The sequence below is a fragment of the Anomaloglossus baeobatrachus genome, chromosome 1 (genome assembly GCF_048569485.1).
Source record: "Anomaloglossus baeobatrachus isolate aAnoBae1 chromosome 1, aAnoBae1.hap1, whole genome shotgun sequence".
In the NCBI taxonomy this organism is placed as follows: Eukaryota; Metazoa; Chordata; class Amphibia; order Anura; family Aromobatidae; genus Anomaloglossus; species Anomaloglossus baeobatrachus.
The window spans coordinates 280,198,210-280,212,578 of record NC_134353.1 but is presented as its reverse complement, the minus strand read 5'-3'; the positions used below and the strand labels follow the sequence as shown (position 1 = coordinate 280,212,578).

Here is a 14,369-nt window from a genome sequence, read left to right as displayed (position 1 = left end):
GAAAATTAGAACAATAGAGAAACAAATAAGCATAGGGTTCAGTTGAACTATAAGAAGTCAACAACGACTGATAGGAGGTAGAGATGAGCGGACCCGTGGAAGTTCTGGGGGTTCAGCTGAACTTTTTATAAAGTTCTGTTCTACACCAGGACTTGAACTGAACTCCATTTGGAGTCACTGATTGACAGATCAGCTCTCCGCCCACATGCAGCCAACCATAAACTAAGCACTTCCGGGTTAAGGGTGAGCGATTTTTTTTGTGTGTGCACACTATATCCGATCATGCTGATTTTACCCCCAGTGCGAGCCGTTCAAACACTACAAGTGGCTCGTCCTGGGCTGAGCATAAAGAGTAGCTGAGCAGAGCACTGCTCGGTTTGCACATGTAAATCACCCGAGGTCTGTTTTGTTTTTTTATGTCTGTGTTCGGTCTGAACATCGGGTTCTCTCATCTCTAATATCAGGTTATGTTGAACAACCAAGATTAAATCCCAGAAATAATACGTTAGTGTCAACTGTCACGGGGTGATGGGATAACAGGAGACTGAGGCTCCTAGACTGGTCCTCAGGCTAGGGGGCCCTAGCTTTTCCTATTCCCAGAGATGCATCTAATGGTGACAATGTCTTGGCCGCTTTCCTTACCCTGTTCCTGGCCAGCCCTGATCTAATAATCCTTTCCCCCACCCCAGGGGAGGACCAGGACATGAGTCGTGAACCCACAGATATGAACAAACGGGGAAACCAAAACTCTAGCATACACGAAGATAAATGACAATACGTGATCAGAAGGACATAAAGAGCAGGGAGTAAATAACCAGACAAAGAGAGGACTTCTACAGCACACCAAGTAGCACATGGCAAATCACCAGCAACAGGAATACAACAGCACACGGACCGAGTTAGCAAAAGCTATGGTCTGCATGGAAAGACAGATTCCTCCATCTTAAAAAGGCGAGGAGTTCCTGTGATGGGTCTCTCACAACATGTGATCCAAAAGGTATTCAGCAGGCTTACAGAAATTAACCCATGCTAGTCCAATCACTAATGAGCACACAGCTGGTCGATGTCCTAGACTGCGTGTGCAACTCAGAAGTACCGCAGAAAGCATAGTGCAGAGTATTAGAGTCTGCGGTCTGAACTGCGTCTGATGCTATCATGACACTCAGCATCAACACTGGCAACTCTTATCTCAAAACAAAGGGTGTACAGCAAAATATAATTCTTGCCTGGCCTTTCCATGATCTCAGCCTACAAAGTGCTGTAGTTCATTTAAGGATTATCAGACTTTTTGTTGCGATTTCTCTGCATAGTTTTGTCACAAAACTTGAAGGGTTTCCAGATGCCAGCAATGTCAGTGAGCATCCTGAAGTCTCATGCACACATGGCTTATTTTTAAATTGCAGATTTGGTCCAGACTTAAATCTCTGTCATGTCAATTCTTTCAGCATTTTTGCTGCAGATTTCACCCATACTAATGAGTGGGGAAAAATCTGCTTCCAACATGCAAGAGATGCAGAAATTTCTGCAGCAAATACTTAATGTGTGCACATACACGAAGTTGTCTTTTCTATTGAACAAGTTTGATTCATGATGTAATAGAACAAAGGCAAAAATCCTTTCTTCCGAACAATGGATAGCAAAAAACAGTGCTGTTGTATGTTGGAAGTCATTTATAGGTAAAAAGATATATGTATGTATGTATGTATATAATTTAACTTATTGTATATGTTCATGTTTCCTGCAGAAATTGATATAGAGCGATGTGTTCGTGAGTCAATCAACCTCTTCTGCTGGACGCCAAAGAGTGCGACCTTCAGGCAACATGCTCAGTCACCAAAACAGGCAATTGACAGCAACGGCATGAGCAGATCTCCATCTAGCTACACTACTGAATACCAGGACTCTTCCAAGACTGATTTGGTATGTCGGATAAATACCTATCATACACATGTTACAAAACTGCATATTTGTTACCTTCTACCGTATTTTTCGCTTTATAAGACGTGCCGGATTATAAGACGCACCCCAAATTTAGACATAAAAAAGGTAAAAAAATAAAAATGGGGTCCGAATTATACTCTGGTGTTCTCTTACCGGAGGGGGGCAGCTGTGGTGGTGAAGCGGGGTCACAGGAGGCAGAGGTTGTGCTGGCAGCGGGCCAGTGGCAGCGGGGTCCGTGGTGACAGGCGCGGTGTGTCAGTAGTGGTGGCAGCAGCAGCAGCGGTGGCGGGTGAGTGGTGTAGCAGGCCGGTGCGGTGAGTGTCCCAGTGTCCGCGGTCCTAGTTCAAATGATGGCACCTGGAGCGGCGCATGCGCAGATGGAGCTCTCATCCAAGAGCTCCATCAGCGCACGCGCCTGATCCCGGCGCCATCATTTGAAACTGAGACCGCGGAAACACTGGGAAACCTGCTGCAGAGCCACCCGCACGCACAGTGTGGCAGCCAGCAGTACGCCCGTCCACCCGCACAGTGAGGCATCCGGCTGCTGCCCTCACGCAGGCACCTGGCTGCCGCCCGGACGCAGACACATGCACCTGACTGCCGCCCGCACAGGCACCCGACTGCCGCCCACACGCAGCCACAGGTACCCGGCTGCCGCCCGCACGCAGCCACAGATACCCGGCTGCCACCCGCACGCACAGAATGGCAGCCAGCAGTGCGCCCGTCCACCCGCACATAGAGGCAGCCGGCACCGACAGGCACCCGGCTGCCACCCTCACGCAGGCACCCGGCTGCCGCCCGCACGCAGGCACCCGGCTGCCGTCCGCATGCAAGTACATGCACCTGACTGCCGCCCACACAGGCACCCGACTGCTGCCCGCATGCAGCCACAGGTACCCGGCTGCCACCCGCACGCGAGCACAGGTACACGGCTGCTTGCACGCAGTCAGAGGCACCCAGCCGCCCGATCGCCGCACAGACAGGACCCCCAGGTAAAGCTATATTCGGATTTTAAGACTCACCCCTCATTTTCCTCCCAATTTTTTGGGAGGAAAAGTGCGTCTTATAATCCGAAAAATACAGTATATGTTGTACAACCACGTAGAAAGGAGAAAAATAGGTCTACTGTATATGCAAAAACTGGCATATAATTTTATATTCGAAATATAAAAAAATTAACGTTACCCTAGTTAGACTAAAATCTGTTTTTCAAAATGTAGAGAAGATATACTATGTATGCAAAGTTTATCTATACTCCACAAAGTGATTTTTATTGGTGGCACGGTTGATGTCTGCCAGCATATCATTGGACATGGACTCCACTGTTTCAGTAATGCATTGTCTCATGTCGTTCAGATCCTGTGGCTGGGGGCATGCTCTCTCCCCCTGCATTTTTTCGCTCTTCCGTGAGCACAGTATTCAATTTTGATGTGACAGGGGAGTCACTGCTACTTCACAGTGACTCTGTGGGGCTTGGACACATCAAAATTTAAACTGCCCACGTAAGGGCGGAAAAGTGCAGGGGGGAGAGACGGCAGGTAGAATGCAAAGGCACTTGATTTCCAACTGCGCTCCTGATATCACAGGTGCATACTAAAGCAAAGAAGAGGAGAAATTGGGGACTATGAAGTCTACAAGCTGGCTTATCTTCCGGGCAGCACATACCCCATAGCCTGAAAGATAAGAAATATAAAAAAGGAGTTTTCCAAAACAGTCCATCACCCAGGAGGCATACAGGTATGACTAATTTCACCTTTATGCCACCTGTATGCCCATATTAATAACTAATAAAATGCAAAAAGGTGACAGATTCCCTTTAAGGGTAATCTGTAGTGCTCAGCTAGGTCTTTCAGCTATGTTTTCTGTGAAACACTGGAGCATTTCAGAGAAAAACCTAGTTAGATACAATTGTGCAGCTAGGGTCTGACTCGTAGTGCCAGGCTCTGATTCATGCTGCCCATGAGTTAAGCAGCATGAATCAACTGACGGGCCCCTTATAAGTGTTATTAGCGTATACGTTATTGGCTTTCCGAAAGGACTGAAATCCCCAATGCTATCTTTGGACCAATTTAATGCTGTTTTAGGAAGAATGCAGCCTTTTTTTTATCAAATTCTACAAAATGTTTCTAATTTTATGAAGATTTTCACCTTGCTGAGAGCACTGCACTCTGCATTCATTTCCTATAGGTCAGCCATGCAGATTGCAAGCCCCTGGCCTGCATATAAATTGGAACCCACTAATTGCCTTCATTTTTAGCCAATCAGGCCAGAAGTCAGAACATTTATGGTCTGACAATACAGCGTGGCTACTATAATTCATACATCATAACAGATTTCCAGAATACCATACTAATCATATACCTGGCGTCCCTGATTGTCCAGGGATCACACAGGTGGCACAAACTCCTAATTAATTCCAAAACAGGAGAAACACGAGTTTTTGCAGTGCAAACAATACATAATTTATTTAGTGAACATGGTGACAAAGACTTGAAAAAGTTAAAATGAGCACTAAAAGCCGGATCAAAAAATTAGATTTTACATGTACCGAATATAGTAGGTCCAATACATCCATAAGAAATGTCCCTCTGTTTACAACATATAAAGGTATGTAAAACCATATTCATATATAACCAAGAGGGAACATTAGTGTACCTAAGTCAATAATGGATGTATCAGGGCAAATGGCAGGCAATAGGGCATAAAGTCAGAAAAATGGGTCCAGTACACCCCCAGAAAATGTCCCTCTGTTCACAACAAATAGGTAAGATTGTACACAAGCATATTCACATATAGTACAGAGGGAACATTATTATACTCAAATGGAGAGAGGATGTACCGGAACCCATGACAATTGCAGGAGCATGCAGTTAGATCATAACATTCAATCATTAGCGTTCCTAGTAAGTCCCGGATTTAAGTAGGCACAATGCAGGAAACATCCGACCGCAACTCACACCCCTTATCTGCCAGGCCCACGTCCGATAACAAGTGCTGTAATGAGGATTTTGATCCGGAAAAGAGGCCCCAGATAGCCCAACGTACGTTTCGATGAAGGTATTCAATCTTCTTCAGGGGAGGGATGCCATGAGGTACGTGGCGAAATGCCGGTTTTTAAATGGTGGCGGTGTTTTTCCGATCCCGGAAATCACGTAATGGCGCATGCGCAGATCCACCCGCGAAGTCTCGCGTGATGCGCCGCCGTCATATCATCCCGCGCATGCGCGGGAGCGGGGACGCGTCACCATAGCTCCCGCGCATGCGCCCGACACCAGACGGCGGCGACAATCACGGAGACACAGGCAGGGGGACCCGGACATGCGCACATGAGGACCGGGAAGGAAAGAGGGTACATCCATCAAAACATATATATTAAAGGCCACCGATGACAAGGTTTTCCAAAAGGGTCCATAACAACATCTTTAGGTAGATAAGGTGCCTATATGGAAAAAACCAAATAGAACCAGCATTAAAAGATGGGACCATAAGAACAGTTAAAAAAGGGGATTTAAAAGTCATATTAACAATGACAAGAATTGCAGTAAGGCAAAAGGTGGTCACTCGGAAAATATCAAAACCAACCAAAATAAGAGAATTTTACACCTAGTTTTTTAATTATAAAGGTGTTATAGGAAGGAAGCGTAACTAATGGACTCATTAAGTCCCTGGGGGGCCATAGTGTTAAGAGTAAGGATCCATTTCACTTCACATTGTGCCAAGCGCTTTTTAAGATCACCACCCCTGATCCCCCCATTTATCATGTCAATACCTCTGACTTTCAACTGGGAAGGGTCACAGGAGTGGTGAGTCCTAAAATGCCTTGGCAAGGTTTTCAGAAGTGTATCATCAGTTACTGTCCTGGCTGCGGAAATGTCCCTCACATGTTCTCTAACCCTGATGCGGAGCTCACGTGAAGTGAGTCCCACATATATCAGGGGACAGGTGCAGGTTGCAAAATACACCACATGTGTAGAACCACATGTGATGTATTGCCGGATATTATAATTTTTCCTGCCATCTGAGGAACAGAATTGTGTACTACGGAGGACATTGCCGCAGGCCAGGCAATGCCCACAGGGAAAGCATCCCTGCAATGGACCCCGTGAACCGAAGATATTGGATATAGGGGGGACATAATGACTTCGTACCAAAAAGTCTTTCAGATTTTTAGCACGTCTGGATGTCATTAATGGCCGGTCAGTGAGGTTCTGGGCCAACACCGGATCAGTTAGTAATACCGGCCAGTGTTTCCTCATGATGTCCCGCATAGTATCCCATTTTTCATTATAAGTCCCTATGAACCTCACTGAAGGATCAAAGGAGTCCTGTTTCTTGGGAACGTGGGCAAGTAATTGTGCTCTAGGGGTCTTCTTGGCCCTATTGTACCCGAATTTGATGTTCCTATTGCTGTAACCCCTATCAGAGAAACGGGCCCTGAGATCGGATGACTGAATTTCAAATTTACTATCAGAAGAGCATATCCGCCTCATTCTCAGAAATTGTCCGGTGGGGATGGCACGAATAGTAGATGGATTATGGGCAGATGAAGCGTGGAGCAACGCATTGACGGACGTCTTCTTACGAAAAACGTCCGTCTGGATTGACCCCCTATCGTCAACCGATATTTCAACGTCCAGGAAGTCAATCTTGCGAGTGCTGCACTTATATGTAAGTTTGATGTTAAACTTATTTCTATTCAACTGCCCCATGAACTGATCAAGCTGCTCCGCCGGGCCCTGCCACACAAAAAGAATATCATCAATAAAACGATACCAGCACTGCACATGGGCCGATGCCCCCACGCCTCCGTCACCAAAAACCAGCCTCTCCCAATATCCAAGGAAGAGGCAGGCGTACGAAGGCGCGCAGGCCGCACCCATTGCAGTGCCGCGTCGCTGTAAATAAAAATAATCTTTGAAAACAAAAAAGTTGTGTGTCAGGACGAAGCGGAGCAGCTCCAAAATCAGTTCACCCATTTCATCATCCCGACCGGACATATGAGGGTACACTACCCTCATATGTCCGTGACACGACGGACGTCCTAAGGCGAATTGACGGTATCTTTTTAGATGACGATATGACTATCGTCACCGCAGACGTAGAGGGTCTTTACACCTGTATTGCACATGAGGATGGGCTAAGAGCAGTCCGCTTTTTCTTGGAGATGTCCGGTCGGGATGATGAAATGGGTGAACTGATTTTGGAGCTGCTCCGCTTCGTCCTGACACACAACTTTTTTGTTTTCAAAGATTATTTTTATTTACAGCGACGCGGCACTGCAATGGGTGCGGCCTGCGCGCCTTCGTACGCCTGCCTCTTCCTTGGATATTGGGAGAGGCTGGTTTTTGGTGACGGAGGCGTGGGGGCATCGGCCCATGTGCAGTGCTGGTATCGTTTTATTGATGATATTCTTTTTGTGTGGCAGGGCCCGGCGGAGCAGCTTGATCAGTTCATGGGGCAGTTGAATAGAAATAAGTTTAACATCAAACTTACATATAAGTGCAGCACTCGCAAGATTGACTTCCTGGACGTTGAAATATCGGTTGACGATAGGGGGTCAATCCAGACGGACGTTTTTCGTAAGAAGACGTCCGTCAATGCGTTGCTCCACGCTTCATCTGCCCATAATCCATCTACTATTCGTGCCATCCCCACCGGACAATTTCTGAGAATGAGGCGGATATGCTCTTCTGATAGTAAATTTGAAATTCAGTCATCCGATCTCAGGGCCCGTTTCTCTGATAGGGGTTACAGCAATAGGAACATCAAATTCGGGTACAATAGGGCCAAGAAGACCCCTAGAGCACAATTACTTGCCCACGTTCCCAAGAAACAGGACTCCTTTGATCCTTCAGTGAGGTTCATAGGGACTTATAATGAAAAATGGGATACTATGCGGGACATCATGAGGAAACACTGGCCGGTATTACTAACTGATCCGGTGTTGGCCCAGAACCTCACTGACCGGCCATTAATGACATCCAGACGTGCTAAAAATCTGAAAGACTTTTTGGTACGAAGTCATTATGTCCCCCCTATATCCAATATCTTCGGTTCACGGGGTCCATTGCAGGGATGCTTTCCCTGTGGGCATTGCCTGGCCTGCGGCAATGTCCTCCGTAGTACACAATTCTGTTCCTCAGATGGCAGGAAAAATTATAATATCCGGCAATACATCACATGTGGTTCTACACATGTGGTGTATTTTGCAACCTGCACCTGTCCCCTGATATATGTGGGACTCACTTCACGTGAGCTCCGCATCAGGGTTAGAGAACATGTGAGGGACATTTCCGCAGCCAGGACAGTAACTGATGATACACTTCTGAAAACCTTGCCAAGGCATTTTAGGACTCACCACTCCTGTGACCCTTCCCAGTTGAAAGTCAGAGGTATTGACATGATAAATGGGGGGATCAGGGGTGGTGATCTTAAAAAGCGCTTGGCACAATGTGAAGTGAAATGGATCCTTACTCTTAACACTATGGCCCCCCAGGGACTTAATGAGTCCATTAGTTACGCTTCCTTCCTATAACACCTTTATAATTAAAAAACTAGGTGTAAAATTCTCTTATTTTGGTTGGTTTTGATATTTTCCGAGTGACCACCTTTTGCCTTACTGCAATTCTTGTCATTGTTAATATGACTTTTAAATCCCCTTTTTTAACTGTTCTTATGGTCCCATCTTTTAATGCTGGTTCTATTTGGTTTTTTCCATATAGGCACCTTATCTACCTAAAGATGTTGTTATGGACCCTTTTGGAAAACCTTGTCATCGGTGGCCTTTAATATATATGTTTTGATGCATGTACCCTCTTTCCTTCCCGGTCCTCATGTGCGCATGTCCGGGTCCCCCTGCCTGTGTCTCCGTGATTGTCGCCGCCGTCTGGTGTCGGGCGCATGCGCGGGAGCTATGGTGACGCGTCCCCGCTCCCGCGCATGCGCGGGATGATATGACGGCGGCGCATCACGCGAGACTTCGCGGGTGGATCTGCGCATGCGCCATTACGTGATTTCCGGGATCGGAAAAACACCGCCACCATTTAAAAACCGGCATTTCGCCACGTACCTCATGGCATCCCTCCCCTGAAGAAGATTGAATACCTTCATCGAAACGTACGTTGGGCTATCTGGGGCCTCTTTTCCGGATCAAAATCCTCATTACAGCACTTGTTATCGGACGTGGGCCTGGCAGATAAGGGGTGTGAGTTGCGGTCGGATGTTTCCTGCATTGTGCCTACTTAAATCCGGGACTTACTAGGAACGCTAATGATTGAATGTTATGATCTAACTGCATGCTCCTGCAATTGTCATGGGTTCCGGTACATCCTCTCTCCATTTGAGTATAATAATGTTCCCTCTGTACTATATGTGAATATGCTTGTGTACAATCTTACCTATTTGTTGTGAACAGAGGGACATTTTCTGGGGGTGTACTGGACCCATTTTTCTGACTTTATGCCCTATTGCCTGCCATTTGCCCTGATACATCCATTATTGACTTAGGTACACTAATGTTCCCTCTTGGTTATATATGAATATGGTTTTACATACCTTTATATGTTGTAAACAGAGGGACATTTCTTATGGATGTATTGGACCTACTATATTCGGTACATGTAAAATCTAATTTTTTGATCCGGCTTTTAGTGCTCATTTTAACTTTTTCAAGTCTTTGTCACCATGTTCACTAAATAAATTATGTATTGTTTGCACTGCAAAAACTCGTGTTTCTCCTGTTTTGGATATAATTCATACATGATGTATAACCACTATTGGCGGAAATTAATTACATGGCAATTCCAAGTTTTATTGATGATAGTTTCTTGAGATATTGCACATGCTATGATGACATTCTGCAGTGAAACACTTACATACTCTAAGGTGATCCTAGAACTTGAGCAGAATGTTATGGAGTGTGCTGCGGTGAGACACCTTGTATAAGTCCCATAGAGCATCACCCTGCACGACGGCTGCAGATGAAATAATCAGTACATTAATAATCACAATAACACCAAACTACACAATAAAATTGTAGTACGCAAATATTATGGATGAGTTTGAAAATGGTTCTAAGCCACAGTGTCCAAGAGCATCCGTGGAATGCCAGACATTCGCACTTGTGCAGATAAGATGGATTTCTTGAATATTTACAACGTTGCTTATGAATCAGCATGACCTGCTATGTTTTTATATTATGTGTGTCTTAAGATATCTTACTTAAGATTAACACAACATTCTTCTTAAATCATAAAATGTACAGTGATCCCACACATTGGCACTTGGGAGCGGTTTTCCATATCTTTAGATTATGGTTTCCACAGCATTAGGTATAATTTTCATAGCAATCATAAACATGTATATTTAACAACATAATATTTAATAGTTTATTATTTTAATGGTCTAAAACATAGTTTACTAAATTGAGAAATAAAACCATGTTTAAACTAAGCCTGGCTTTATAACATGTATGATTGTAGGAGGTTTTACATTGTACAGTCTGAAAACACGAGCGGTTTTCACTTAAAGAGTAACTACCATTTTAATTTATTTTCATGAATCAATAGTACACATGAAAATAAGTAACTTTTTTCTGCAAATTCTCAATTCATGGGTAAAATATGTCTTCACTGAATACCAATTTTAACCATGAATTGAGAATGATAGATCAGCCCAGGAGGAGAAAAAAGCAGATTTCTCTGATAAGACATATTACAAAGTAGTTTATTTTCATACATACTATTCATTCATAAAAAGTAAAACGACGGTTACTCTTTAAAGGGACCCTGTCACCAACTTTGTCCCCTATAAGCTGTGGCCACTACCACTGAGTTCTTATATACAGCACTCCAGAATACTGTATATTAGAGCCCAGGCCGCGTTGTATAACATAAAAAAACACTTTTATAATACTCACCTGGGTGGGTGGTCCGATCCGATCCGATAGTTGTTGCTGCTCTCCAGTCCGGCGCATCCTCTCTGCTGCAATCTCCGACCTCCTTCTATCCAGCCCGGCTTGCATTGTAGTCCTGCACAGGTGCACTGTGATCTGCCCTGTTGAGGACAGATCAAAGTACTGTAATGTGCAGGCATGAAGAAAGGTTAAAGACTACCCACGCATGCTCACTGCAATACTTTAATCTGCCCTAAGCAGGGCAGATCAAAGTGTGCCTGTGTGGGACCTCAAAGTCGTCTAGTGTGCATGACGTAGGTCGGATCATGCACATGGGCTTCAGAGGAAGGATGATTATGTTCGCCGTGCAGAGAAGGCGCCGGACCGGAGAGCAGCGACACCCATCGGACTAATGCACCCCCCTAGATGAGTATTCTAAAAGTGTTTTTTACGTTATACAGCGTGGCCTGGGCACTTACTGTATATACAGTATTCTAGAATGTTGTATATAAGAGTTCACTGGTGGTGGCCGTAGGTTATAGTCGCCAAATCTTGTAACAGGTGTGACGACATGGACACCCAATGCCTCTCATGGGTTAAAGTTTCTTAACATTCAGCCAGACGTATTGTTCTTATGTGTGCCAAGTCATGTTTGCTTAGCTATTGTTTCTCCAGACCCTTCCAGTAATCATTGTATTGTAGTTGAGTATTGCTAATGTAATTACCTTAGTAGTCATTGTCTAGTCTGTGCATTCCAGACTACATGTATACCCTCAGTCTTTCTGTAGACATCATTTGGATGAACATTGTCCATGCAGCTTGAGATTCATCCAATGGGAGAGGTGATCTTGTCCAACCAATCGATGAGGACGCAGTGTATCCAAGTGGAAGGCTGTGGCTATAAAAGGGATTTCTTTAGGCCACCAGGGATTTGTTGATGGTTGCTGATGGATCCAGTCTAAGCTCTTAGGAGCTGACTAGAAGATCAGGTTACCCTGTGGCTTCAATGTAGGGACTCCGGTTCCGGTTGGAGACCATATCCACAGTCTAGGGATTTCGACTCCGGCTGCCAGGATTATATCATCATACCAGGACTACCTAAGGAGGACACTCAGGTTGGGACAGTTCAGTCACCTGCTACAGACTTTGCAGACCTCAGACAGCTTCCTACGTCTGGCATTATTCCTTTCTCGGTGGGTGCCCGCCAAAAGCGGGGTGCTGCTGGATTGGAGTAAATAGCCCTGGGACCTCTGAGGCATGGACATTCTAAATCCCTGGTGAGCCAGCGGAAGGGTGAGACTCTGTTGCCTGTTACATTTGTGTTTTGCTGGTTATGTGCCGTTAATTGTTTGGGGATCCAATAAAGTCTAATTATTGTGATTCCCTCACCCTGTGTTGTCTGAGTAGTGTTACGCCCACGGTTAAGGAGGCCGGCGTTCAGTTGGGATGAGCCCTGAGCCACGCTGTCTTTCTAAAGGTGGCGGGTTTTAGCGGACGAGAGCACCCACTAAGCCCAGTGTCTCCACAACCGGTTCCCTTTAAAGGGGTATTCTTATCTCCAAGATCCTATCCCAACATGTACTAGGTGTAATATTAATAATATTAGCAAATACTTCCAATTAGAAATGTAGTATAGTTTTTCTGAAAAGCCGTCACTTCATTTGCAAGGCATGACAGTCGCTTAGGTATCCAAAGTTATGACCACTTATATAACAGGGACAGTTAGACGCTAGTGGTTGTAACCATGGATATCTAAGCTACTGTCATGCATGCATATGAGGTAAGAGACATGGCTATATGATGAGAAAAAATACTACATTTCTAATTGGAGGTATTTGCTAATATTTTTATTATTACAACTATTACAGATTGGGATAGGATCTTTGAGATGGGAATACCCCTTTAACCCCTTAACGAAAGCGGGCAGTAATATTATGTCCTCGCGGTCATAATGTTACTGCCCACGGTCTGCCGCCGGCAGCATGCCGCGATCGGCGCACATCTCAGCTGATTTTCACAACTTAGATGTGGGCATGATAGGCACAAGCAGAATCGTTATCTGCTCGTGCCGTTTAACCCCTTACATGGCGCTGTCAATATGTGACAGCGCCATTATAATCACGATCGCGGTAAACATTTACTTACCGCCTGATACCGGAAGTCACGTGACGTGATCACGTGACTTCCGGTAGTTGTCATGGTAGCACAGGGTCATGTGATGACTCCTGTACCTGCCATGAATTACTCTCAGTTTCACTTGACCCGGAGCCGAGTGAAACAGAAAGTGAGCGTATCTGCTGTTTACAGCTCTGTAGCTGTGATCAGCAGATAGGGCAGAGCGATCGGATTGTTGATCGCTATAGCCCCCTAGGGGGACTAGTAAAATAAAAATAAAAAAAGTAAAAAAAAAGTTTTAAAAAATTAAAAAAAAAACCTAAAAGTTCAAATCACCCCCCTTTCGCCCCATGGAAAATTAAAGGGTTAAAAAAATAACAAATATACACACATTTGGTAGCGCCGTGTTCAGTAACGCCCGAGCTATCAAAATATAAAATCAATCTGATTGGTTAACGTCGTAGCGGTAAAAAAAATTTAACCGCCAAAATGACTTTTTTTGTCGCCACAACTTTTGCGCAAAATGCAATAACAGGCGATCAAAACGTAGCATCTGTGCAAAAATGGTACAGTTAAAAACATCAGCTTGAGACACAAAAAATAAGCTGTCACTGAGCCCTAGATCCTGAAAAATGAGAACGCTACGGGTCACGGAATATGGTGTAAAACGTGCGCCACTTTATTCGGACAAACCTCCGATTTTTTTTAACCCCTTATATAAAAGTAAACCTACATACATGTTTGTTGTCTACAAACGCGCACTGACCTGAGGCATCACACCCACACATCATTTTTACCATATAGTGAACACAGTGAATAAAATATCTCAAAAACAATAGTGCTATTGCACGTTTTTTGCAATTTTTCTGCATTTGGAATTTTTTTGCCGTTTTCCAGTACACTATATGGTAAAACTTATGATTTCATTTAAAAGTACAGCTCGTTCCACAAAAAATGAGCCCTCACATGACCATATGGACTGAAAAATAAAAAAGTTACGTCTCTCAGAAGAAGAATGGCGGAAAAAAAAAACGGAAAGCGAAAAATCGGCCGGTCGTGAGAGGGTTAAGGCCCTGTGCGCACTAGAAAATGGACTTTTCTTAAGAAAAATCTGCACCCTCTGCCAGAATACTGCACCCGCGGCAAAAAACGCGGTAAAACTGCACCCGCGTTTGCCGCTGGTTGGTCCCTTCAGTTTTTTACTATTATCGATGGCAAAAACTGCAAGTACCTGCAGAAAAGAAGTGACATGCTCATCATTTTTGCTGCAGAAATTCTGCAGCAAAATCTGTAGTGGAAAAACCGCACTGTGCGCACACCATTTTTTTTTACCATAGGTTTTTCTGAAGAATGACTGCAGAAAGCATTTTTTGCAGCAATTCATGCAGCAAAACGCCAGCGTGCGCACAGGGAATAAGCC

General features: G+C 44.7%; 1 protein-coding gene across 1 annotated transcript in view; it reads left to right on the top strand.

Annotated features, from left to right (window-relative positions):
* Positions 1-14,369, top strand: part of TBCK (TBC1 domain containing kinase) — a 516,545-nt gene that overhangs the window by 323,302 nt on the left and 178,874 nt on the right. The window contains exon 23 of the mRNA XM_075350453.1: positions 1,745-1,920. Coding sequence (XP_075206568.1) covers positions 1,745-1,920 — 176 coding nt within the window. The remainder of the gene's footprint in view (positions 1-1,744; positions 1,921-14,369) is intronic.